The 24,600-nt window shown below is 37.9% G+C and overlaps 1 protein-coding gene across 2 annotated transcripts; it reads left to right on the forward strand.

The window, feature by feature from the left end:
• The first annotated feature begins 1,447 nt into the window (after positions 1-1,447).
• g3bp2a (G3BP stress granule assembly factor 2a) lies at positions 1,448-23,936 on the forward strand. Of its 2 annotated transcripts, none has more exons than XM_015005037.2 (13): positions 1,448-1,625; positions 4,087-4,205; positions 4,290-4,371; positions 4,600-4,773; positions 5,733-5,823; positions 5,943-6,048; positions 8,744-8,924; positions 10,718-10,819; positions 17,631-17,733; positions 17,814-17,873; positions 18,350-18,478; positions 18,562-18,680; positions 20,436-23,936. In XM_015005037.2, exons 2-13 carry the CDS (start codon positions 4,111-4,113, stop codon positions 20,712-20,714), a joined length of 1,521 nt encoding a protein of 506 aa, XP_014860523.1. In that variant the 5' UTR covers positions 1,448-1,625; positions 4,087-4,110; the 3' UTR covers positions 20,715-23,936. The 2 variants fall into 2 exon arrangements, with proteins under 2 accessions (XP_014860523.1, XP_014860522.1); XM_015005036.2 differs by having other exon boundaries at positions 1,449-1,625; positions 18,562-18,689.
• Positions 23,937-24,600: the final 664 nt, after the last annotated feature.

Raw genomic sequence — 24,600 nt, forward strand, 5'->3', positions numbered from 1 at the left:
AACTACTTATCTATCCGTACTCCTGTTTAAATCCAGTTTGCAGACTGAGTGAATAACACGCCACCATCTTTCTCGCTCCTATTGCTGCTCACTGATGGTCAACTGACAGAAAATAGCTTACACTTTCCCTTTACTGACTGGAGAGCAAAACAGCAAAGAGGTATAGTAACATGTCAAAAAGCGGCAACTCAATTTAATATTTATTTTATGTGTTGGAGGAATTATATATATCAAAATACAAATAAAACAATGTTACAGATAACTTTACTAGAACTGCAATAGCTAATATATGTTTAGCACATATTTTGCCATTTTATAGCACAATCAATTTACTATATTACCTTCAGTTTTTATATAAAAAAGAAAGTTGTATCTTCAAGAAGCTTTTACTCTTTCTGATACTCCACCCTCAGCACATCATCACAACAATGTTCATCCGTTATGCTACTATTAAGATAGGATGGGATAGGATAAAACTTTACTATCCACCAAAGTGCACATTTTTCTTTCACTCTCCAACCATAAAATAAAATACTTTCATACACAATATTAACAATTTGCTCATAAAATAAAACACTTTGCAGGTAGATGTTGTCCTTTAGTTTGGTTAAGAATGATACTTATTTATCTTCCAGTTCTAGTGTTAAGTGTTCCATACAAAATTAAAGTTTATTGGTCTTTTAGAAGGCAAACTTGCATTGTTTTGCCATTATCAATATATCACTTGAAAATGGTCTCAACACAACAATATTATCGTTTATTCTCAATAATGACTGGGACTATTTTTCATCCAATAAAATTTATTATTGTGACAGGCCTAGTACTTCCTCCCAGAAGCTGTTAGATTCTATAATCATCACTGCTTTCAGCAAACTGTTGTTTGCACAGGTTGTCAATATTTTGCTAATATTTTACTATTCTTTTGATGCACAATTATAGAAGCACATTTTGTAAGTTTTCCGATTATCCTACTCAGATGCCCATTTATTTGAATCAGAGTAAGATATTTTTAATAACTGCAAAGTATTTGTTTCCTTATTATAGCTACTGTCAATTCACCCTTACTGTACAGTCTGCTGTTCTTACTTTCTGTTATGATATTTTTATTTCTTTATGTGCATATTCATGCTTCGACTTCTCTGTCACTTTACTGCTGGTACACCTGAACTTCCACATGGAGGGACATTATTCTATTCTATTCTATTCTATTCTATTCTATTCTATTCTATTCTATTCTATTCTATTCTATTCTATTCTATTCTATTCTATGTCCTTTATCAGGAAAGAGAGAACCCGTTCCTGGAGAAAGGTTTTCATGGGCAGGGCTACGGGGCTAATCGTTTAACGTCACATTTTATGTCGCCTAGTGTAAGCAGCCGATTGGCTGAATCAGTGCACCGGGGTTCCCAGGTCCAGATTGCAGGGGTAAAAAAATAAACGGAACGTATCACTTTAAAAATCTGCAATCTCTGGTTCAGTAGGGACCACACTGGCACTCAGAGAGCAGTGTGGGAAATATTGAATATTTCGCCTGGGATACTTTGTATTTCAGAGCAGTTTGCATCCGGTTACTTGTACTTATTTATTACATTTACTTCTGTCTGCATAGATAGGTCCCTCAAAAGGTAAGTTAGCACTGCTACTGGACGACCCGGCGAGCTAGCCGTGTTAACTAGCTTAATGTTAGCTGCATTGTCTAGTCCAAATCACAACTGCTCGATTTCTAACAGTTATCGTTCGAAGTTTAAAAGTCAATGTGTTACTGTTTATATGAAACGCATAATTATGTATTTATATGGGCATTTTGAGTAGCTTTGTCAGTCTGCCTTCCTTTGTTGTCTTCAAGCAAGATAGCGTACAACTTGTTCCATTGTGGCGTTTCGTGTAAAAAGCACATAATTGATGTCGATTTTCAGTGTTATTTTGCGAACCTTTAATGTGTAATGACTTGAAACCCTTCCTTGAACTATAAAAAATACCCACCGCTGGAGGAAATGCGACGACGCCACAAGTTGGCGAGCGCCAGTGTTAGCTTGCCTAGTAGCAACCTCAGAGTTGCTGTTGTTTCGACAGTGAAAAGGCCGATTTATTAGCACTAACAGTGTCCTTGTATGCCATCTGGATGATGTAGGGTTACCACGGAGTGTTGGCACTCTTAACCTGAAATCTCTCCTACCTGAGGACACTCGTGAATAACGTGAATCTGTCACGTCATGTCGTCTGTGAACATGCGACAAATGTGCGAGATGTGCCAAAGTGTTGTCAGGCGAATACATGAAAGGCCTCAAGCACCGGGCCATTTATTTATGCACAAAAATGCTGCTCAGGTGTGTGACGCAGCTTTAAAAGCGATGTTTTAATTATAGTACAGATCGTTGTACCTACTTAAGAACATGAACGACTGCACAGGTCGCTTCCTCTTTTCGTCTACAGCCGGTTTCCCCTCTTTGTCTTCTAGCATGAATCTGATGGCGCAGTTCAATGATGGCTAACATGTTAGCCACTGTGAAGAATTATACGTGACCGTTCAGTTTGGATGTTGTTTAAATTATGTTCTCTTTGATTTTTCTCATCTTTTTATTCAGTAAGCCTCCAGTTATTGTAATGCAGGGTTGATTTAAAGTCTGAATTATAATTTTACCTGTCTCTCAAAAATTGTGACCTGTAAGCCCTAAATTAAATAATCTACAAATGACACAACTTTAGAATCTTGCTATATAGCTTTTAAGATGTATCAAAAATAAATATTTAAAGGGGTCAGCTTTTCTTTCAAAGCCATTAATACTGGGAAACAAGGCATGCAAACGTGTTTGAAATAACAGAATTAAACGTTCATTTCATTCTTAGATTTCACTACCTGTTTGGTAAATTAGGTCAGAGACAAACAGAGGAAAAAGTGAAAGTGTTTTTGTTGGAAGAAAACACCTGATGTGATAATTTACTGGCTGGAAAAATGTTTTCCTGTTATCCCAGACAGAACTGAGAACTCTTTAATGATGTAGATTGACTCAGATTTATTATTCTGTATTGCATGTTCATTTAAACTGTAGTTCCAACAACTCTTATCAGATGTTGTCAATTGACCTGCCATTAAGTTATAGCTAGCAAAATGTATCAGTGATTTATTTTGAAGGTCAATGTTTTTCATTAAATGCTATAAGTTGACAGTTAACATGTAATTTTTTTATGTTATAGTATGAAACTGTAAATGATGCATGCTTAATAGCTATTTTTATTTAAATTGGATCAGATGTTGTTGCCTGTATGTAGTATTACAGGTAAAACCTGGTTTAAAAAATGAAAACAGAACCGGACAAAAAAACATTTTCCTTATAAATAGGACACATCTGGAATACCTGATTCTGTACTTCCTTTTGCTAGATGGGCAAGCACACCCTTGTTGATGGTTTACTTGATGTAGATTAATTCACCTGAAAGTTCAATTATAATTAGACCTGGATTAAAATCAACAAGTTTTGGGTTTTTCCAGCTGCTCTGGGTTACTTCACTCTTTTGTTTCAAGTTACCATTTTTCTCACATTTTACTGCTGGTTTGTCCCCTCTATCCAATAGTGAATTAATTCTTTATCTTGGTATTGGTTAAAATGTTCCGGACTGATGAGTGATTTATTTATTTTTTTAAGATTACATGTTCTGCATAATATTATGAACACTTAATGTTGCCATAATCAGTATTGTGATGACTATACAGGTTGAGATAAACCCATGTTTTCCTCGTTCTTTTCCAACATCAATGTTTCTACGACTCTGAACTTTAGAATCTAGACCAGGTTCTCTAACCAGCCACATATAACATTTTTGTCCAGAGTAAATGCTTAATGAATGAAAAATCGAATATTGTGGAGCCATTTCCTGCATTGAGAAACTTTTTATTGGTGTCCCAGAACCACTAATAAAATCCCAGCCCCTCTGTCTAGCATCTAGCTGCAACTTAAATTGTTTTTAAAACACTAAGAGTCTGAATTATCAGATCCAAGTTTTTCAGACCAGAATGTCACAAAGTCTACTGTAATGAATCTTTTTCAATGAATAACAATAACATTTTGCTTCTTTTTCCTGTTTCAGCACTTAATATTGTTTACCAAAGAAATGGTGATGGAGAAGCCAAGTCCCCTGCTTGTAGGGCGGGAGTTTGTGAGGCAGTATTACACACTTTTGAACAAGGCACCCGATTTTCTGCACAGGTAATTACATCAATGTAATGTGGGAGTTTTTCTGGACATCAGCTCCATAAGTGTTGTGTATACTCTTAACTGTTTTGTCATTAGGTTTTATGGGAGGAACTCTTCATACGTTCATGGAGGAATTGATCCAAGTGGGAAGCTGGCAGAGGCTGTGTATGGGCAAGCGGTAAGAACCACAGTCCAGTGATTTTATTTTTAAAGTGCTTGATGCATTGAGATTTGGCTTTGGGAAATACTATTCTACATTTGAATAATGAACACTATGCTAAAAAAACTTATTACTATTAGATGAATTGATGTGAACAGAAAATTCTCAGCATTCTCTGACATTGAATGATGATGTTTTTTGTAGCCATTTTGTCTCAACTTTTTTTTTCTCTCTATGCGGTTTTAGGAAATCCACAAGAAGGTCATGTCATTGCAGTTCAGTGAATGCCACACAAAAATCAGGCATGTTGACGCTCACGCCACGCTGAGTGATGGAGTAGTGGTGCAGGTGCTCGGAGAATTGTCAAACAACGGCCAACCGATGAGGAAATTCATGCAAACATTCGTACTGGCTCCAGAGGTGAGTGCCTCAATCATACAGGACAATTTACATGTTCAAGGCTGAGTTGAAAGAGTGATTATAGATTACTTGTATATTGATTACTGATGATGAAATAACATGGAAACCTCAAATTAGATATAAAATAAAGCCAAACATGTCCTGGTTTGTTCCCTACTTTTACCTTATTTGAGTTATTGGGCATCAGTAAAGAGCTTGACTACAATCATTAATAACATTGCGATAATAGTAATTGATAAGTGTGGTTATTTGGATCATACAAATGCCCTGTTCATAAAATCTAAACTGTTAATATTTTCTGACATAGTGAAATATCAGTTTTCTTGCTGAAAGCCAAAAAGGAAAGTGTTTATTATTTAAGGAAAAATGTGAATTTAAAAGTTCAAAATTCAGAACCACAAGAAATAGATTTTGTATATCAGGCAATCAATCAATGTCCAAAAAAAAAGTTTAAAGTGTCATTTAAGATGACACTCACTGCATATCAATATGAGAAATAATTAATTATTACTGCTTTTATCAATGTTATTGTAACTATTGAAATGGTCAATTATTATTGTAGTATTATGTATTGATTTAGAAATATTTTAAAATGTTAAAAATTATGCCTGCTTATAATGGCATGCAAATATGAATGCACTAGTTGTAGGTAAGGACGTAGAAAATACTAAGAATGTTAAAACCAAGTTGATGTGAATAATAGTTTATTGGATGATGCTAAAGATATGAGTGTAAAAATAAGTTCATACTTCTTACCCTCTCACTTCAACATGTCAATACACCTTACTATTGTTCCTCTTTTGTTTGCATTTGTTTTAAATTTATTTTCTTTGTATATAACTTGTTTTTTTTTATTATTACTCTGTGTTCAGTAAAGTCAAGCTCACGAGATTATTTCCTGAGATCGCTTGCTTAACCAAACAAAACACGAACCTTTACGAAAAATACTTTGTCGCTAGGGTTCAGTGGCGAACAAGTTCTATGTCCACAACGACATCTTCTGCTATGAGGACGAAGTGTTTGGAGACTCTGAGGCTGAGCTTGATGAAGGTAAGGTTGTTTTGAATAATTATTACATAATGGAAAATTAATTTACATCCATACAATGTTTATAGGAGTGAATAAATTAAAACATCCGGCCATTGATTGATTTTCTTCGACCCATCCAGAATCAGAGGAGGAGGTTGAGGAGGAACCGGAGGAGAGGCAGGCGTCCCCTGAGCCGCTTCAGGAAAGTCCCAACAGCACCACTTACTATGAAGCTCATCCTGTTGCGTAAGAAAAATACCTTAAATCTGAGCAACTAAAGTTGTTTTCAAAACCCACTCTACCATTATTTATTCAATTAACTACAGGAACAAGTCTTAAAGTCATTATGAGAGTCAGAGTGGAAAAAGATGGAGTTTTTTCCTTTGTTTTCTGGTGAACAAATATTTATTCTTTTCTATTGCATTTTATAATTCAGTTTAAATATGTAACACCAGTTTAAGTGTAATTTCAAGTTCCTACAATGACAAAGTATTCAAATTTATATAGAATCTAAAATGAATTCACATCTAGTTCAATCTAAATTATAATTTCGATACAGCCGAAATCAATTGATAATGCTTATCGATAATACTTATTGGATGGTTTAAGGAAGCCTTGTATGCGTTTGTGTCTTCGACTCAGTTATAACTATTGATTATTTCAAGTCAAAATTTATGCAAAAGGGAAAGTAAATGCTGTAGTAATTCATATCATCCAAGTATTTTTAACAATATGCTGTGGGTACGAAGGACTTCCAGTAGCAGTCAGTCTCACAACACACCTATCGAGGCCTCTGACTGTAGACTGTTGCTGTTCGACAGTCTCATGGTGCTAATGGCTAATTTTCTGGGCAGCGGAGACGATCTTCCACAGTAACATGTCCTTGATGACGGCGTCTGTTGTAGTAAATTACTGCTAATCCACCTCATTTGCTTTTGCTGCTCCTGTTTATTCATAATATCCTTAATATTGGTATCATTGGTGCTATTTTTTGGGAGGGCAGGGGGGTTTTAGATTTGGTGCCATTCAGGACAAACATTGTGAAAGCACAGCTTGACAGAGTTTTAAATAAATGAACACTTAATGCAACAGGATGGATCTTGAAACTCTTTCCACAGCTATCAGTTGCAAGTCTCCAGTCAATAAGGGGAACATTTTTTAACAAATCTGGCTGGTATGACTCAATTAGTTAATGTGTCGTTGAAAGAGAAAGGAAATGTGCAGCATTAGCTTTTCCCTGAGAGGCTAATCATTTGCATAGAAAACTAGTTTACCAGCCTGATGAATACCAGCTAGACTTTATTATGGCATAGCGAGGTTTAAATTTCTTCAAGAACATTACAGCAGAAATTTTAATTTAGTATCGGGTAAATAATCATTCTACTAGAATATGTGGTAATAAATATGATTGGATATGGTTCAAATGTAGTTTTCATGTGTTTATATGAGAATAAATGGTGAATATTTGTAATTAAACTCACTGGCCAGTTTATAGGACACATCTCAATTAGCCAATCAGATGGCTTTCAATGTGGCATAGTTGTTAGTGGTGCCAGATGGGCTGATTTTTCAGAACAAAAGCACCAAGGGGCCATGCGGGAATTTTTTTTCTGTTGCGTTTCCTCACAGTAAATTAACAAATATACCCTGGTCTATTTTGTACACAGTCACAGTGATAACAAATGTTAACTTGAAATTGCAAATATCTTTTAAGAGCCTCAGTGGAAATGTTTATACATCCTTAACTCTTTGGTGCAAAAAACTGATTGAAAATGTATGTATTAGTGCATGTTCAAGATATTAACATACACAGAAAATCCTTACAAAACCTTATATGAGCCGTCAGGTGCATTATTACGAGAGAATGCCAAATCTATCACAAGGAAACGCAAAACCTTTGCAAGATAACTCAAGAAAAATTCACCTTTGTCCCACAAGGGACTCTGTATAAAAGCACCACAAAGATGTATGTATTAAAAACGTCTTACTAATGTCTGAGGGGAAGGTTCAAACCGGCTATAAAACCAGTCTGGCTGCCATTGCTGAGAGATTGGAACAGGAAGCTGAGGCCACATTTCACACAAGCTCATAAAAATTAAACAAAAACAGGTTGGAAAAATATTGCCTGGGCGGATGAGTGTCAGTTTCAGCTGGAATTCAATTCTTTAATTACGGCACTAATGGTGGCAGGATGTTGGAGCAGCTCTGATTTGTTCCTTCAGTTGAGGCGTTGCATCTTTGGACAATTATTCCCTTTCGTTTTGAATGCCATGCGTTTACCTTCTGAAGTTTGGACAGTTGCTGGTGATGCGTTAAAGGGGGCAACAAAGTGGTGAGCAGCTGATTAGCGTCTCGAAAGTTAAAGAAATGCCTGAAACTCAAAATGATTGACCAGAGTTTAAAAAGAGGCTTTATGGATGCAGAGAGAGGAAGAGGAAGTTCAATCCATCTCTTCTATCCATCATGACGGCAAGGCTCTTATTCCCCATCAATGGTCATTTCTGAAGGGCAATTTTTAAAGAGATTTCATAATTTATTTTATTTATTTCAGTTGTTTGGAGGTTTTTATTTTATTTATCGTTTTTGATTTTTGTTCTTTTAGATATTTAATATGTCTTCCAGTTTTAATGTTGGGTATTCCTTTAGAAATGATGGTTTTATTGACCTTTGGGAGAATGGACTTGCTTTATTACATTATCATTGTATTGGTTGAAAATTGTCTCAAAATGACAATAGCATGGTTTATTGCAGTAATTTCAAGTTTTTGTCAAAACTTTTGTGACAGACCTACATCCACAATGACTGTTTGAAGATAATTAGATGATATGAGTTACAATAGTCAATTTGTGATATTTCTTGGGGGGACTTGTGATTTTTACTTTTAAAATATATTTTTTGACTATTTCCATTATTTGACCACTTTCTGAATTGTTCCCTGCAGTAATGGTGTGGAGGAGCCCATGGAGGAGCCAGCCCCGGAACCGGAACCAGAACCTGAGCAGGAGCCAAAGGTCGAGGAGGTTAAACCTGAGGTAGAAGAAAAGGCGATGGAGGAAATGGAGGAGAAAGCGCCTTCACCGGCGCCAGTGGAGTCTCCACCGAACGCCCAGGAGCCCGCCAAAGTTCGTTGATTTGCCTCATTCAACCCACACCACATCAGAATTTACTGGGATTTACTGTAATTGTTATGTCTTCCTAAGCAAATATTAAGAAAAAAATCAAATTAATCAGTTGTATGTAGGTCTGAAAGGTTTAATCGTGATGAATCAATTATTGAAATGGTTAACTAATCGTTAACTGGAGAATACAGGCCAACAGTAGGTCATCTGGTGGGGAAAACAAAACCCTATTAAGAGCAGTAATTAAGCCAAAGCTACAAAAAATATACACATTTTGAATTTAAAGAGGTAATATTATGTAAAATAGATTGTTTTTGTTTGTTTGTTTAGCTTTACATCATGCTATAATGCTAGTCCTTCATCAAAAACATACTTGAAGTGTTGCCTTGATTGTTTCATGCATGTTGGAGAAATCCTTCAATCTCCATGTTTTTGATGGAAAACACCTGGGTGGTGTTTTCAGCTGTGCAAAACACCTGGGTGGACTTAGCTCCGCCTTTGAGGCATAGCTCTTCCTCTGAGCTGCAGATTACAAGTTAACAAGCTTCCGCCTCCCAGAACAATCTCACCCACTCAGCTCCTTCAGACTAGCCAGCAGCAATTAGCAAACACCTGGTGGATCTATGCATCTGCTGAGCTCATTATAATAGGAGGTACTTCCCAGTGAAACCCTGGTTTGAAAAAAAATGGGGGAATGTGGAGTTTCAGAAAGAGCAGGAGTTTTTAAAGAGACAGAAACCCGATTTCAAGGCTTGAAATTGTGAGGTCATGTTTCTTCTATGACATATTTGATACATACAGCATTTTTATAACAACTGAAGGTGACATAGTTACTTGACTGTGCTACAAAATGGCACTATAACCGATAACACTGCCCCTTTAAGATAAAAACACCTTTGCCTATAAACATGTTTTAACCAAAACCCTTAAGGTGGAATAGCTTAACTTCACCCAGTTCAGATTCAATAAGGAATGTTGTTGGATTTTAGACAATAAAATGTTTATTTTCTTATTTTAAAAAAGAAATGTAATTTATCTTTTCATCTGTTAATGTATTTCTAATCTAGTATTGAAAAGGCTTAAGTGGCTAAATGGAAAAACTTGTAGAATATCCCTTCTTTTTTCTTTTTTTAAATCCAGTTGATTGATTACTAAAATAATTACTTGCAGCTGAGAAGAAGGACTTTTCGTTTGCAAGAAAGCATAGAGGAAACATCCCTGTTTTTTCATTAGTTTAATTCAGGGGTTAAACTACATTCCTCGAGGGCCAGGATCCTGCACACTTGAATTAAATGGTGACTGCCTTAGCAGCACGCAGTTCAGTGCTATACTGCTCTGCTAATGAGATAATGCACTGCTCAAAAAAATAAAGGGAACACTCAAATAACACATCCTAGATCTGAATGAATGAAATATTCTCATTGAATACTTTGTTCTGTACAAAGTTGAATATGCCGACAACAAAATCACACAAAAATCATCAATGGAAATCAAATTTATTAACCAATGGAGGCCTGGATTTGGATCCACACACAAAATTAAAGTGAAATGTTCCCTTTATTTTTTTTTAACAGTATATTACAGCCAGGTGTGTTGAAACAGAGAAATGTCCAACAGTTGCAGGACACCGGCCCTTGAAAAGTGGAGTTTTAAACCACTGGTTTAATTATAATGTAGTGAATTTATATGGACGATGTCCATATAAATTCAGCTGAGCTGAAAGGTCCAGCAGTTGAAGTTGTGTTATGGCGCATGGTTGGTGCAGCCTTAACGATGCGTCATTGCATTCATTGCAGCCTTTCTCCTGGGCTTCGGTGACCAGTAAAAACCTGCCTCCTTCTGGCACAGTCACCTCCTCTGGACTCTCTCCACATGTTGTTAAAGCTACAAGCTCACAGGTAAACATCTGGTCCAGAGTGGTGTTAATCACTGTGAAACTAGATTTGCCATTTTCTGTTTTGTTTTTTCTGTTTTTGTATAAATGGGTTTGGGAGTGTGGAGCCAGGTTCATGTCAACCGAGCATTTATCATTTGATCAGAAATTATGATTGTCTCCTGGATTTGGTTTTTATAGAGCTGAAGATTAAAGTAAATAATTTAGATTGTTACTAAAGGGTTTGTATGTTTAAATAGCTTAACCTGGTCGTCTTAGTTAATTAAAAAACAACCCTTGCTGAAAGTAGGATCAATTATAGATTCAGCAATTTAGTGACAAAATACTGTTTTCTGGTTTTCTTTTCAATTTGATAGTGGCTATTAAAAAGTATTTACCGCCTTGGATGTTTGTGCAACTTAATCATGATCAACACAATTTGGCGTTTTTGATCAAATAAATTTACAAAAAATGTCTTTCAGGTCAAAGAGTACTGATTTTCCACAAAATTATTATAAATATTTAGCATAAAATTAGTGATCGCATGAATATTCACCCCCTTTTAAGTGACTGACCTAATTCAACAGAGGTCCAGCCAACTGGTGGTACTCGTCTCACAGTGGAGATCATCATCATGTGGTGGTGTTCAGGTTTTTTTATTTTGTACATTTGGTGAATTTGATGTCATGTTTATCACAAAATAAATTAATGTCTTTTTTTTTTTTTTTTTTTTTAAACTTTATTTTTATTTATTTTTAGCAACAACACATTCCCACATTTAAATTTTTCTGTCTCTTATTGACAAATATCTTCAACATTATAACTTGACAAAAGAAAATGAGACTGCAAATGTTCTAACAAATGTAATAATGAATACACAACAACAGAGTGAAATAAAAAGATAGCAGCAAAATAAAATAAACAAAACATACAATTAAATCCCCTCTGAGGTAAGATGATCCACACATTGCTAACCACAATGATATTTTAAAAGACTCAAAATACACAGTGAATGCAAAAAGGCAATCCTGTTAAGGTGTCACTGAATTAATAATGGTATGACAGGGCTCCACCTTATATTAAAAACTGTTTTTTGAAGCCTTAGGGAATATGTGATTTCTTCCATCAAATAAATGTCCCAGACTTTTTGTATCCATGTGTTATATGTAGGAGGCCCTGGCTTCAGCCACCTGATAGTTATGCATTTCAAAGCTGCCGTAAGCAAGATATTTAGAAGATATTGATCACCCTTCCTGTCTATTCCATCAGGTATTTCTCCCAAAACTGCCACCAGGGGTTTTTTTGGAACATCTCTCCTGAAAATTACTTTGAGAGCTTCAAAAATCTCCTCCCAGAACACACTTAGTTTGGGACAGGACCAAAAGATATGCGTATGATTTGCATTCTGCGTCCCGCAATTTCTCCAGCATGAGCTGGGTTGTGTTGGGCCCATATTACTAGTTATTGCTGGCGTTCTGAAAAACCGGACTATTACTTTCCATTTGAATTCTCTCCATGTATTAGAATTCGTTGTTAATTGTGCTTCAGTACATATTTCTTCCCATGTGTCCCCTGCTATTGACTCCTGCAATTCAGTCTCCCATTTCTGCTTAATGTTTGTGGAATTGTGCATATTCATAGATAAAAACAGGTCATATATTTTACTAATTACTTTTTTATTCCCCTTTCCCCTTTGTATGTCCATTAGGAAATTTTCTATAGGTGTAGGCTCATGAAGTTTAGTCCAATTGTTGTGTGTCGTCACAAAGGTTCTGAGTTGTAAGTATCTATAAAAGTCTGTCCTAGGGAGACCAAATTCACTTTTAATCTGTTCAAAGGTTTTGAAATTTCCCTCTTTAATTAATTGATGGATATGCAATAGTCCATAATTAGACCAGTTTTTGAACCCAGAATCTAAATTGTTTGGTGCAAACGACTTCATGAATCCTATACTTGATAATGGAGAGATCTGTTTTAATAACTTAAAAGCCGATTGTATTTTGTTCCAAATTTTGAGGGTGTTTTTTGTCCAGATTGTCATTTCCTTTGCAGGAGCATCTAAAAAGGGTAATGTTTGCAGTGGCACTGAGCACATGCTTTCCTCTATTTCCAGCCATCGAGTATCTGCACAGTTCTGTAGCCATACTAATAAGGGTTTAAGTTGTGCAGCCCAGTAATAATATTTTAAATTTGGGAGTTTGAGGCCCCCCTTGGGTTTAGATAACTGCAGAGTTTTTAGTCTGATTCTAGGACGCTTTTTTTGCCAAATGAATCCAGTTATCATTTTGTCTAAGGTGTCAAAGGTAGATTTGGGAATCTCCACAGGCAGCATCTGGAATAAATAGAGTAGTCTTGGTAAAATATTCATATGGATACTTTCAACCCGGCCCATCAGAGAAATAGGGAGTGTATCCCAACGCTCTAGATCATTTTTAATGGCTCGTAGAAGTTTGCCATAGTTTGCCTCATAAAGGTCACATAGAGATAGAGGTATATGAATACCCAGATATTTGATACCGTTCTTGGGCCACTTAAATCCACTCTGTAATTTTGTGGAATCTGAAATTGTGCCGTTTACATCCATAGCTTCCGTTTTTTCAATATTAATTTTGTAGCCTGAGTAAAATCCATATTGAGAGATGAGCTCTTTTAGGTGGGGGATTGTTGATTTAGGTTCCGTCAAGTACAGTAATACATCATCGGCATATAATGAGATTTTGTGTACTACCTTGTTAATTTCTATCCCTTTAATATTAGCATAATCTCTAATGATTTGGGCTAACGGTTCAATACTAATGGCGAACAGGAGGGGTGAGAGCGAGCACCCCTGTCTGCACCCCCGTTCTAGTAGAAATCTATCAGATCTAAAGCCGTTAACTTTAACTGCTGCCTGTGGAGAGGAGTAAAGAGTCTGCACCCAATCAACAAAATATGGACCAAATCCAAAGCGTTTCAGAGTATGAATTAGATATTTCCAGGACACTCTGTCAAACGCCTTTTGGGCATCTAAGGATATGATTGCTGATTCAATCTTTCTTTCTTTTAGGATGCTTGTTACATTCAATAAGCGCCTTAGATTGTCAGCATAGTACCTGCCTGCGATAAATCCTGTCTGATCGGGATGTATGATTTGGGTGATGAATTTGTTAAGTCGTCTTGCTAGGATTGCAGTGAGTATGCGTAGGTCTGTGTTCAGCAGTGATATAGGTCTATAGGACTGGCAGTCTGTAGGATCCTTGCCCTCTTTGTGGATTACTACTATCGTGGCTTCTGTCCAAGATGGTGCCATAGTTTTGGATTTTAAAGCATGATGATATGCTTTTAGTAGCAAAGGAGCCAGAAGGTCTATAAAGGTTTTATAAAAGTCGTTGGAAAATCCATCTGGGCCTGGGCTTTTATTGTTCTTAAGCGATTTAATTATCTGCTTGATCTCCCATTCCTCAATCGGTTGATCTAATTTTGAAGCCGCTTCATCTGTTAAGTGGTTCAATTTTATGTTATTTAAAAAATCTGTGAGCTCTTGGTCATTATTACAGGTATCGGAGTTTGTATATAATAATTTATAAAATTTCGCAAAGGCCTCTGCTATTTTGTCAGGTTTTGTCTCAACAGTATCTTGAGATTTTATTTTATGAACCATGTTGGAGGACTGTTGTTTTCTCAGTCTAAATGCCAATAACCTACTAGCCTTCTGGCCATATTCAAAATATTTTTGGTTAGTGAACCTCAAATTGCCCTCTACTTTATCTGACAATAGACTGCTTAGTTGTCTGCGGGTTGCATTTAATTCCTTCATGATTTTAGCTGAAGCATGTCTTTTATGTTTAATCTCCAAATCTTTGATTTTGTCCTCCAGATCTTTTTGTTTAGCATTCTTCAGTTTTTTCCTTGCGGACGTGAAGGAAATTATGCGGCCCCGAAGGAATGCTTTGGCACAGTCCCATATTATCAGAGGTGATGTTTCTACAGACATATTAGTTTCTAAATACGTCTTAAGCTCTTCTGTAATAAATGCAATGAATACATTGTCGTTAAGCAGGGATGTGTTAAGCCTCCATTGTTTAGATGTTGGTCTGTGTCCTATGTCCCATTTTAATAAGACAGGTGCATGGTCAGAAATAGTAATAGGAAATATTTCTATATCTACTATTCTATGCAGCTCTGACTTTGGAGTAAAAAAATAGTCGATCCTAGAGTAGGATGCATGCCTGCTCGAGTAGAAAGTGAAGTCTTTAGTTCTGGGAAAACTGCTTCTCCATACGTCTACAATTCCTGCCTCTATAATCTGATATTTAAGCATCCTACTCATTCTAGGGAGCGGGGTTTTTGGAGTGGGTAATCTGTCCAATATTTGTGACAGGATACAGTTGAAGTCCCCACCCAGCAGCAACAGACCGGTACTGTGCTGTACTATTACCTTAAACAGTGACTTTATGAATTCAGGTGCATCTGTATTGGGCGCATACACATTTACAAGCGATACTTCTATGCCATCAATTGTACCATTAACCAATACATATCTTCCCTCTGTATCTCTATGTAACAGCGTTTGTGTGAAATTAACCTGCCGGTGCAAAAGTATGACAACACCCTTTTTTTTCCCCGATCGGTGAGATGAGTAGAAAGCCTTATCTGCCCAAGACTTTTTTAATTTTTCATGCTCTGTATCCGACAGATGGGTTTCTTGCAAAAAAGCTATGTGACAGTTAATTTGTTTTAATTGATTCAATATTTTCTTTCTTTTGACTGGATTGTGGAGCCCATTTACATTATAAGTTACAATTTTAAGTGGGTCACCCATTATCTCTACACCATCTATGTTTTGACATCTCAAAAAATATGAATGACAACACACCCTTTATGCATAACACTGTCTTATCTGTGAGGGGTCTAAGGAATATAGGTACACAATGTCCACAGAACCAAACAGAGGGGGATAAAGCAACATTTTGACAACTGTAATCAGCATCTCTAGTCTCAACAGAATGAGTATGAACAAGTAATGATGCAGAAGAATAACAGAAAGAAAATAAGTTTACAGAAAAAAATTGCGCAGGGTCCCCGGGGAACAGAGGGACCAGAACTAGAAAAACACAGAACAGGTAAATACTATGTTTAAGTACTTGGGACATAGTCCCCAGCAGCTAAATAAGCCGCTAAAGTGCACAGCCAAGATTGAATGTGAGTGTGCAGCAGGTGCGCTTAGACATGTACAAGGTAAGAAATACACAAAAGTCACAATGGAGTAAATAATATAGCTACGTAAACTTCAAATATACTGCACAGGCTCCTGCAAACCTTTAAAAAAGAATCTAAAGTAAAACAGCATATTTGCTCGTATCATCAAATCTATAGATTTATCTTCATAAAACTTATGGAGAGAGCTGTATGAAAGTTAGCCATAACGATGAAAACTATTTTTCTGATATTATTGTCTCTATGAGCTCACGGTACCTTTATTCGACTGTCTCTGTCGGGGAAATATTGTTCCGGACGTATTCCATGGCTGTTTTGGGGTCAAGGAACTCCTTTTCAACATTATGATATGTAATCCGAAATCGGGCCGGGTAGAGGAGGCCATAGCGGACGTCCTTGGTGCCCCGCAGCGCCCTCCGCACCTCCGTGAAAGCGGCTCTTGCTTTGGCTACGCTGGCCGTGTAGTCGGGGAAGAAGGCGACGCGGTGCCCGTTGTAAAAGAGCGGAGCTCTGTCTCGGGCTCTCCTCAGGATCTCCGCCGCGTCCCCGTCATTATGTAATTTAGCGATGATGACTCTTGGCGTCTCACGGTCCCTCGGTCTTCTCCCGGTAAGTGTGCGGTGTGAACGGTCCACCTTTATGTCTCGATCCATCTTCAGAACCTCTTTGATAATTTTTGCCACAGCTTGTGTGGAGCTGGAGCCCGGGAGCTCTTCAATGCCCGCAATGCGGATATTGGACCTTCTCATTCTCCCCTCCAGATCTTCACATTTATCTTTGAGCGTTGACATTTCTTTCTGTAAGCTTGTTACAGCAGACTGTAGTGAAGTGACTTCGTCTGACCACGTTGAAAGACCCCCTTTTAAGTCCAAGATGTCCGCCTTTACAATGTCCACTTCCGCTTGTATGGCCTTTGAGCTGTTAGCAATTTCGGAGCGGACCGCTTGCAGTTCGGATCTTATAGCCTGAAAATCTTCCGCTAGTGCGCCTTTAAGCTCGTCTCTTATCACTTTAGCGATTTCTCCTCTCAGTGACGATAAAATGTCTGCTTTCATTTCTTCGTTACTCATGTTTGGGCCTTCAGTCCCAGTGGTTGTCGGTGGGTCCGCGTCGTTTGTTGCCCGCTGTCTCGTGGTCCTAGCAGGCCTTATAGCATTAGCATCGCTTCCGTATTTATACTTTTGCAGTTTTTCGGCCATTCAGGATGATTTTGTTCTGGTTGTCCGACTGTTGTGATCTTAAGGTTTTCTCTCCAATATTTCGACAAATATTAGCGTGGTTAATGCTGTTTTTTATGTAATTTTTACGGATTTTGCAGGAGCTCTGAAAAGTACGTCTTACGCCATATCTTGCTCACCAGCGCCCCCAATTAATGTCTTTTGAAAAAAAAAAATGTTAAATGAATAAAATTTAGGCATTTTTTATCTGTCTTGTGTATGGAAGGGTTGAAAATGAACTTATTACATCCTTTTAGATCCTACAAAGGAACCATTTTAGTTGAGTCAATCACACAGATGTGGAGATAAAAATCAAGGAAATCTCTCTGTAGAGTTGAAATCCCCAAGCATAACCTGATCTTTATCTTTAAGTGAAAGTTGGTAGATGTCATGCTTACTTATTTTAACGTCATGTTTGTTCAGGCCCGGGTTGAAGCCAAGCAGGAGACGCAGGCAACTCCTCTCCGCCCCAGAGACCAGCGGACCCGTGACAGACCGACCTTCACCCAGCGAGGTCCCCGACCCGGTAATGACCCCTCTACCCACTTCCTTTCTCGTCCTCTTTATTTCTTCTTCTCACTATCTGCACGTCTCTGTCACCATCAGACGGTGTTCCATCTTCAGAGTCACAAACGGGGAAACCACACCTAAGTTTTGTCAACAAAGGTACAGAAATCTGCCGCTTGCTCTGCTCTTATCTGACTTCACAACATTTACACTGCAAAAAAACAAAGTCGAACACATTTTTCTCTAGTTTCTGATACAAATACCGTAGAAAACTTGAAATAAGACAAACTAATTTTTCAGTAAGAAATTGGAGCTTGGTTTAAGTCAATAATTCCTTAATGTTGAAAAAGTACCACAGGCAGATTGTTCACTTATAACATGGGGAAAATGCCTTGTTATAAGTGAAATAATCTGCCAGTGGAACTAGTACTACTTAAAATTTATACCAAGAAATTACACCTAATACTTAAAATTAGCTTTTATTTCTTGCTGAAAAGTTACTTGTAAGTTAGTTTTGTCTTCAGGTGTATTAAGATATTTTCACTAGAATCTAGTCAAAAATACTTGGTAAGACTTTGTGTTTGCAGTGTAAAAAGAGGATTAATTTGTGACGAGGATGATTTGCTGAGTTGCAGGTGGAAGAGATGTTGAATCTGGAGACATGGACGGCAGACGGATCGTGCGGTACCCTGACAGCCATCAGCTTTTTGTCGGCAACCTCCCGCACGACATCGACGAGGCTGAGCTCAAAGAGTTCTTCATGAGTACGTTTATTTTTATCCTCCTCAGTTTCTGTAGCGCTCATCCGGCACTCCCGACTGAAACGTTTTGCTCCGTCTTGTCATAGCGTACGGCAACGTGGTGGAGCTGCGAATCAACACCAAGGGTGTCGGTGGAAAGCTGCCCAACTTTGGATTTGTGGTCTTCGACGACTCTGATCCCGTGCAGAGAATCCTGGGGGCCAAGGTAGAAGGGGCATGTATCATTTCATTACCCACTTTCATTTGGTGGTGGTGTGGTGACATATTTAAGAAGTTGAGCCCTTCATATCATTACCCGTTAGTGCTTTTGTGTGATTATTCATTGCTTTCATACTGAATGTTGTGCTTGAATCATTTGTGAACTTTGTTGTTTCCACACTTTTTATTTCATTTTTCAGTGCAACAGCTGTCCCCAAAATCAGTTCAAGGGAAGAAGAAAACTCGGGGTGCACTGATTTTCTGGCAGATTACCAATTACTGATCTTTAAAAAGCCCGAACTGCCAATACTGATTTTGGCAGATACCACTTTTTTAGTTAGAAATGTTGCTAAACATGGCAAGAAAGATGCTGAGTTGGCAACAGTGGGATGATTATAGTTAACTCCAAATGTGCAGACATGACCCAGTGGGCCGGTCCATCAGTCAGACTCTCACTCAGGAGCAGAACATTTTTAGGCCTTTGCTGAGTTAGAGAAGATCGGCTTCACATGTCAGTATTGGCTGACCACCAATCTCCCAGAATGAAGGAAATTGGAGCAGATAAATTTGGTGCACCCTTAAAAAACGTCACAAAGCAGCATAAAGCTGTTATAAACACTGTTGCCAAGTAAAATCAATGTCGGTTTGCATCGTTTTTGTCCAGTTCTCCCACTAACTCAGTCAACCTTAACAGTGAAGCAGGTTTAAATTTCTAGAAAACATTTTGTGGTTCTCAAAACTTCAGACTGAAGCCTGAAGGATTGGTTCCTTAGACCAGGTTCACACAGTTGATGCTCTATTATGATTTTTTTCCCGTTAATACTTCTAATTAAATGCAACCTGAACTGGACTTCTGTGTGAACATCTTACGACCTCAAAGCGATCCGAATACACAGAAGAACGTCGACGTCGCACAGCAGCGCGCGGTTTACAGAAGTAATGATGGACGCCTCCGTCTATGGATCCATTTTAAAGTCTTTTCAGAAGGGGAGCTGATGGTATTGTCACCTGATCATAACAAGACAAAGGAAGTTAAAAAGAAAACACAAATAATATAAACAGCCTTTTGTGGAGCTTTGACTCCAACTTCTGTTTGGATGTGGAGTCGGAACCAAGAGTGGGTTTCTATTACAAATCCTTGTTCATATTGTAATAATGTCACATTTTCATATTTATAACTCTGAGCCGTTGTTAATATCCAGATTTACAAGGTTTGGCTTATTCTCATTAATACGCTCGTATAGCAAAAATGCATTCTCAAAGATGAATAAACTTTAAATTCTAACGAACCTTTAAAACTGGAAGATATTTCCAGTTTTAAACAAAATGAACTTATGAAGTGTCTGGAAACAAAATTCTTAAAAAAAAAAAAAAAAAAGGGTATCGTTGCACCAAAGCATCAGATTAAAGACTTTTGTCGTCCAGTTTTTTTTATTTTATTTTATTTTTATTTAAAAAAAAAAAACGATTAATCATCCGAATGAAAATTATTGCATTTGTTGTAATTTATCATCCAATAAGTTGATTTATTGCGACTGGCTTAGTTCAGACTGCCATGAAAAAGTCGGATCTGGGTCCCGTTTGCCTGCTGTGTGAACAAGAGACCCGGTTGGGTCCAGTCTGCTTTGTATCAAATCCACATTTGGGCCTTGAACATTTTTATCTCCTGAAATAGAATTTAGTGATGCAGCTTAAACTGAGTTTGAGACCAACTTGTGTGCAAACCCAGTTCCAGTGTAGTGACTGCCCCCTCTTTCTGCAGCCCATCATGTTCCGAGGTGAGGTGCGTCTGAACGTGGAGGAGAAGAAGACGAGGGCCGTGCGTGAGCGGGAGACCCGAGGCGGAGACGACCGTCGGGACATGCGGCGCAGCGACCGGGGCCCTGGAGGTCCGCGAGGCATCGTGGGACCCGGAATGATGCGCGAACGCGACGGGAGGGGCCCGCCGCCCCGAGGCGGCATGGCCCCCAAACCCAGCATGGGTCCCGGAAGAGGCTCCGGTGGGCAGGGGGAGAACCGCTTCACCCCGCAGCGCCGCTGAGAAGAGCGCCACCTGAAGTGTGGAAGTAGTATCGTGTTCCTCATCCTCAGCCGTACTCATAAATGTATAAAGTATATATTTGGTGGTGTATTCTTTTTCTTTTTGGCTTTTTTTTCCCTCTTCTTGCTTTGGAATGTGACGGTCTGTCAACCACTTTGTGAAATAGACAAAACAAGCAAACAGAAAAAAAACTAAAAATGTTCGCTGATTAGTTGTGAGCTGAGCATCCTTTTTTGGGGGCATTTCAAGAGTTCAAACTTGAATTTGTCAATTTGTGAATAAAGGCAACCCAAGCAGGACTAATCTGCCACATTTAGGAGGGACTGATGAGACTTTTAATCTACAGCAGTGCAGCCCATCACTTTCAGAGATTATAAACCTTGACTTAAACTTGAGGCGTTGATTCATGAAATTCCTCAATTGCACATTTTCTATTGTAGTTTTCTGCCCGGTATTGTCGAGGAAGCGTGAGATGCAGAATTGGTTGCAGTTTCAGAGGAAAAGCCTTTCATCTTTTCCTGTTTTCAGGCAAAAAGAGACCACTGCTACAGATTTGCATAATGCACTAAAGGTACTTCTGTCTCTTTACGTTGTCGTCCTCGTTGGACCGCGGCTGGAGAGAAGCGAAACAGCCTGGCTGCTGTGACCGATGTACTTCTCAAATGTTTGACCCAAAACTACTCTGCAGTCACTGCTGGATGGACAAGCAAATCTACAACATTATTTTTATTTTTTATTTTATTTTTGTCATTTGTAAATTAAGTTCAACCTGGACTTGACCTTTCACCAAATGAGTGAGTGGGGCGGGGGGACAGAGGAGCAACAGATGGATGATGGCGGCTTGCTGTTTATATTTTGATTCCAGCTTTTTGTTTTTCTTGACTGCGAATCGGGGATGAGCGAAACCTTTCCTCCCTTCCTGTCATGAGTGCGGAGTAACCGAATAAATGTACAGCAAAAATCACGGTTTACTGTATGCTTTGCTTTTCTGTGTATAATTTTTATTTTCTCTCGACTCGATTTTAATGAGAAAAAAAAAGAAAAAAGCATGATGGTGCCTTCTAGTTCACCTTTTCAAGTCTTACTGAAGAGCAAAGGGGGTCTGGGTGAAAAGAGCTGCTTCTTTTTGAACTTCTCTGCTGGGAGCAGACGGAAATAACAGTATTCATAGGATTTACGTTCTTCAGGGGCAGATTTCACTCTTTCTGTACTGTTCGACTACCTAAGATGATCTGCTGTGAGCTTTGTACATTTTTATTTGCTGTAATTTGTCTTCTTTTGGGTTTTGTAGAGACAACCGGTGCCTGCAGTTTTGTTAAATGGTTAATAAATGCATCTAAGGAACTTTTTACCCTCCTCCCAAAAACAAAAGGTACAGTACACAATGAAATGTTTAACCCCGGTTTACCAGATCGCGGCTCGACATGGGCTTGGTTTACTGTTAAACCTTTTTATTTTTGCACCTCATGGCAGCACTTTGGATAATCCTTGGACTCAAGTTTCCCAACAGTTTTGTACCTGCAGCCTTCAGTCGAGTAAATAATTGTGGACATTTTTCTATTGTCAATGCATTTGTATTTTCATATGCTGATCATTCACTGTGCTCATTTGTAGTCGTCTTTTTGTTTTGTTTTTCCTGCTTACGGCCATACTAGTCAGCGCTGCGCTCATCTGAAGGGATCAGTTATTTGCTTTTGAATCATCTGGTAGGGAGGGAAGACTTCGGTTTCTGTCGGGGAAAGGAAGACATGAGCGTTTAATTTCTTTTTTTTATTTTTGTGATTATTTTGTGTTGCACTGAAATGAAAAAGTTAAATGATGTAGCATTTTTCTTTTTCTTTTTTTCCTTATTCTTTGACAAATATACTTTGGTCTTCCTCGTCTGGCTGGTGTTGCACTAATTTTAAGGTTCTTGGGACAATCTAAACAACAGGACTTTCAAGAAAATTTCTCCAGCAATGGAAAAGGCAAAATGGAAATGATTGCTCTCACTTGTGGCGTAACTCTCAATATTTGAGATGGCTGTAAACTAATTGGACTTTACATCTGTCATTCGATTACAGCTGGACTTGTTTCAAGTCTCATAACAGCTTACAGATGTGGCTGTAAGCTAATTGGATTTTACATCTGTCATAGTTGCTCACAGCTGTTTCTGTAAGCTGATCAGACTTTACAGCTGTAAATTTTACAGCTGGACTGTACTTATTCAACTTACTGTAGCTTACAGCCATGGCTGTAACATAGTCACACTCACAGTCATTGCTTTAAGCTAATTGGCCTGTACTTCCGTCATTATAGTAGCTTAAAACCATGGCTGTAAGGTAATTGGACTTTACAGCTGAAACACTGAAATTCAACTTTACATCCGTCAGTTTTACAGCTGGACTTGTCACTGTTGTCACAACAGGCTGTAAGCTAATTGGACTTTACAGTTGTCATCATAGCAGCATACAGTCATGGCTGTTGGCATTACAGCAGTGGTCCATGAGGAGAGAGGGTGAAGAAGAGCCATCATGCTTTCAGAACAATACATATTACTAATGGAAACGTTGTTAAATTTCCAGTCTGTAGGTTTCCCAGATTGTTCTTTTGTGTCCAAATCCTGTCCAAGGTAAAAGTGAATCTGTGAATTTATTCCCCCCTCATTAAATCGAACCATTCCAGCCCTTTGAGTGAAAATAGAAATGCCTTGCTGGCATTAGCAGTTGTGGTGAACAGCTGGCTGCCATCATAGTTTTACTGTGTTTACCCTTTAACTTTTATTCTAGTGCAAAATGTTCCAGGTGGAGATTTCTTTCATTTTTAGTTTTTAGTTTAGATTTTATTTTATTTTCCCGCTTTTGCAATCCTGAATGTGTTGGATTTAAATACAATAAACTACTGATAACAGCTCTGCTCACATTGTCGTGTTTACAGCTAATTTAGAGGTGGTGCTGAAAATTTAAACATTAAATGAGTGAGTGATGTCTGCAGGCCGTACAATGTTAAATGTTTCTTCTTTTTTTTCTCCTTCCTGTGACGTAATAAAGCTCTGCTCTGTATTTGATTCTCCTGTATGAAAGATACACAGCATTCCTAAATTTTATGCTTACTTTGCCTTTTTTAACATTACAACCACAAACTTCAAAGCATTTTGTTGGGCTTTCATGTGATAAACAGTTTATAATTGTGAAGAAAAATGATACCTAGCTTTCTTTTATAGCAATTAAAACGTTAAAAATCTGGAAAGTGTGGCGTGCATTTGTATTCTGAAGTCTTTTGCAGACTCTTGACAAGTTTTAATCAGCACTTCTGATATAAAGCATCCCGAGAACATAAAGAGGTTGATGTTTATAATTTGTATTTTTCAAATAAAATGAAGTGAATTTTGTGGTTGTAATGTTCTGGATGCCTTATTGTCCCATCAGTCATCCTGTGTCACATCTTAGAACCAGGATTGCTATGAAGTATACAAATCAGATAAAAACATTCTTTATAGGTCCCAAAGTGAAATTAAATGTAACTCATTTTATCCAAGATTTTTTTTAAGTTGTTGAAAGGCTTTGAAAGTTGTTGGAAGGATCTCCTCCAGCAGTCTGTATTTCAGGGAGTCTGAAGAAGCCTCTGACTGAAGACACTGTTGTAGACAGTCTCATGAAGAGGATGCTCAGGGTTTTCTTGATTTTATAAAGAACCTTTTAGACTTATAGAAGATCTGTATTACCTTTAAAGGACCAATTGAGGCAGATTTATCGATAAAACTGTTAAACTTTTAAAATATGAATGAATATGCACGTCTGTATTTGATGAAAACGTCTTGAAATTCAATATTAAGCATATTTTCACATAAATGTAAATTGGCCAAATACAAATAAAACTACTTGACTGATAAAATAATATTCAAAGC

The sequence above is a fragment of the Poecilia mexicana genome, unplaced genomic scaffold, assembly GCF_051168715.1.
Source record: "Poecilia mexicana isolate PSO_F unplaced genomic scaffold, ASM5116871v1 scaffold_1, whole genome shotgun sequence".
NCBI classification, from domain to species: Eukaryota; Metazoa; Chordata; class Actinopteri; order Cyprinodontiformes; family Poeciliidae; genus Poecilia; species Poecilia mexicana.

Bases quoted from the DNA above. Each gene is read 5' to 3' on its own strand.
- g3bp2a (XM_015005036.2), top strand. From the start codon at position 4,111: ATGGTGATGGAGAAGCCAAGTCCCCTGCTTGTAGGGCGGGAGTTTGTG. The intron at 17,874-18,349 runs GTACAGAAATCT...GCTGAGTTGCAG, and splicing joins CCTAAGTTTTGTCAACAAAG to GTGGAAGAGATGTTGAATCT. The intron at 18,479-18,561 runs GTACGTTTATTT...GTCTTGTCATAG, and splicing joins GCTCAAAGAGTTCTTCATGA to CGTACGGCAACGTGGTGGAG.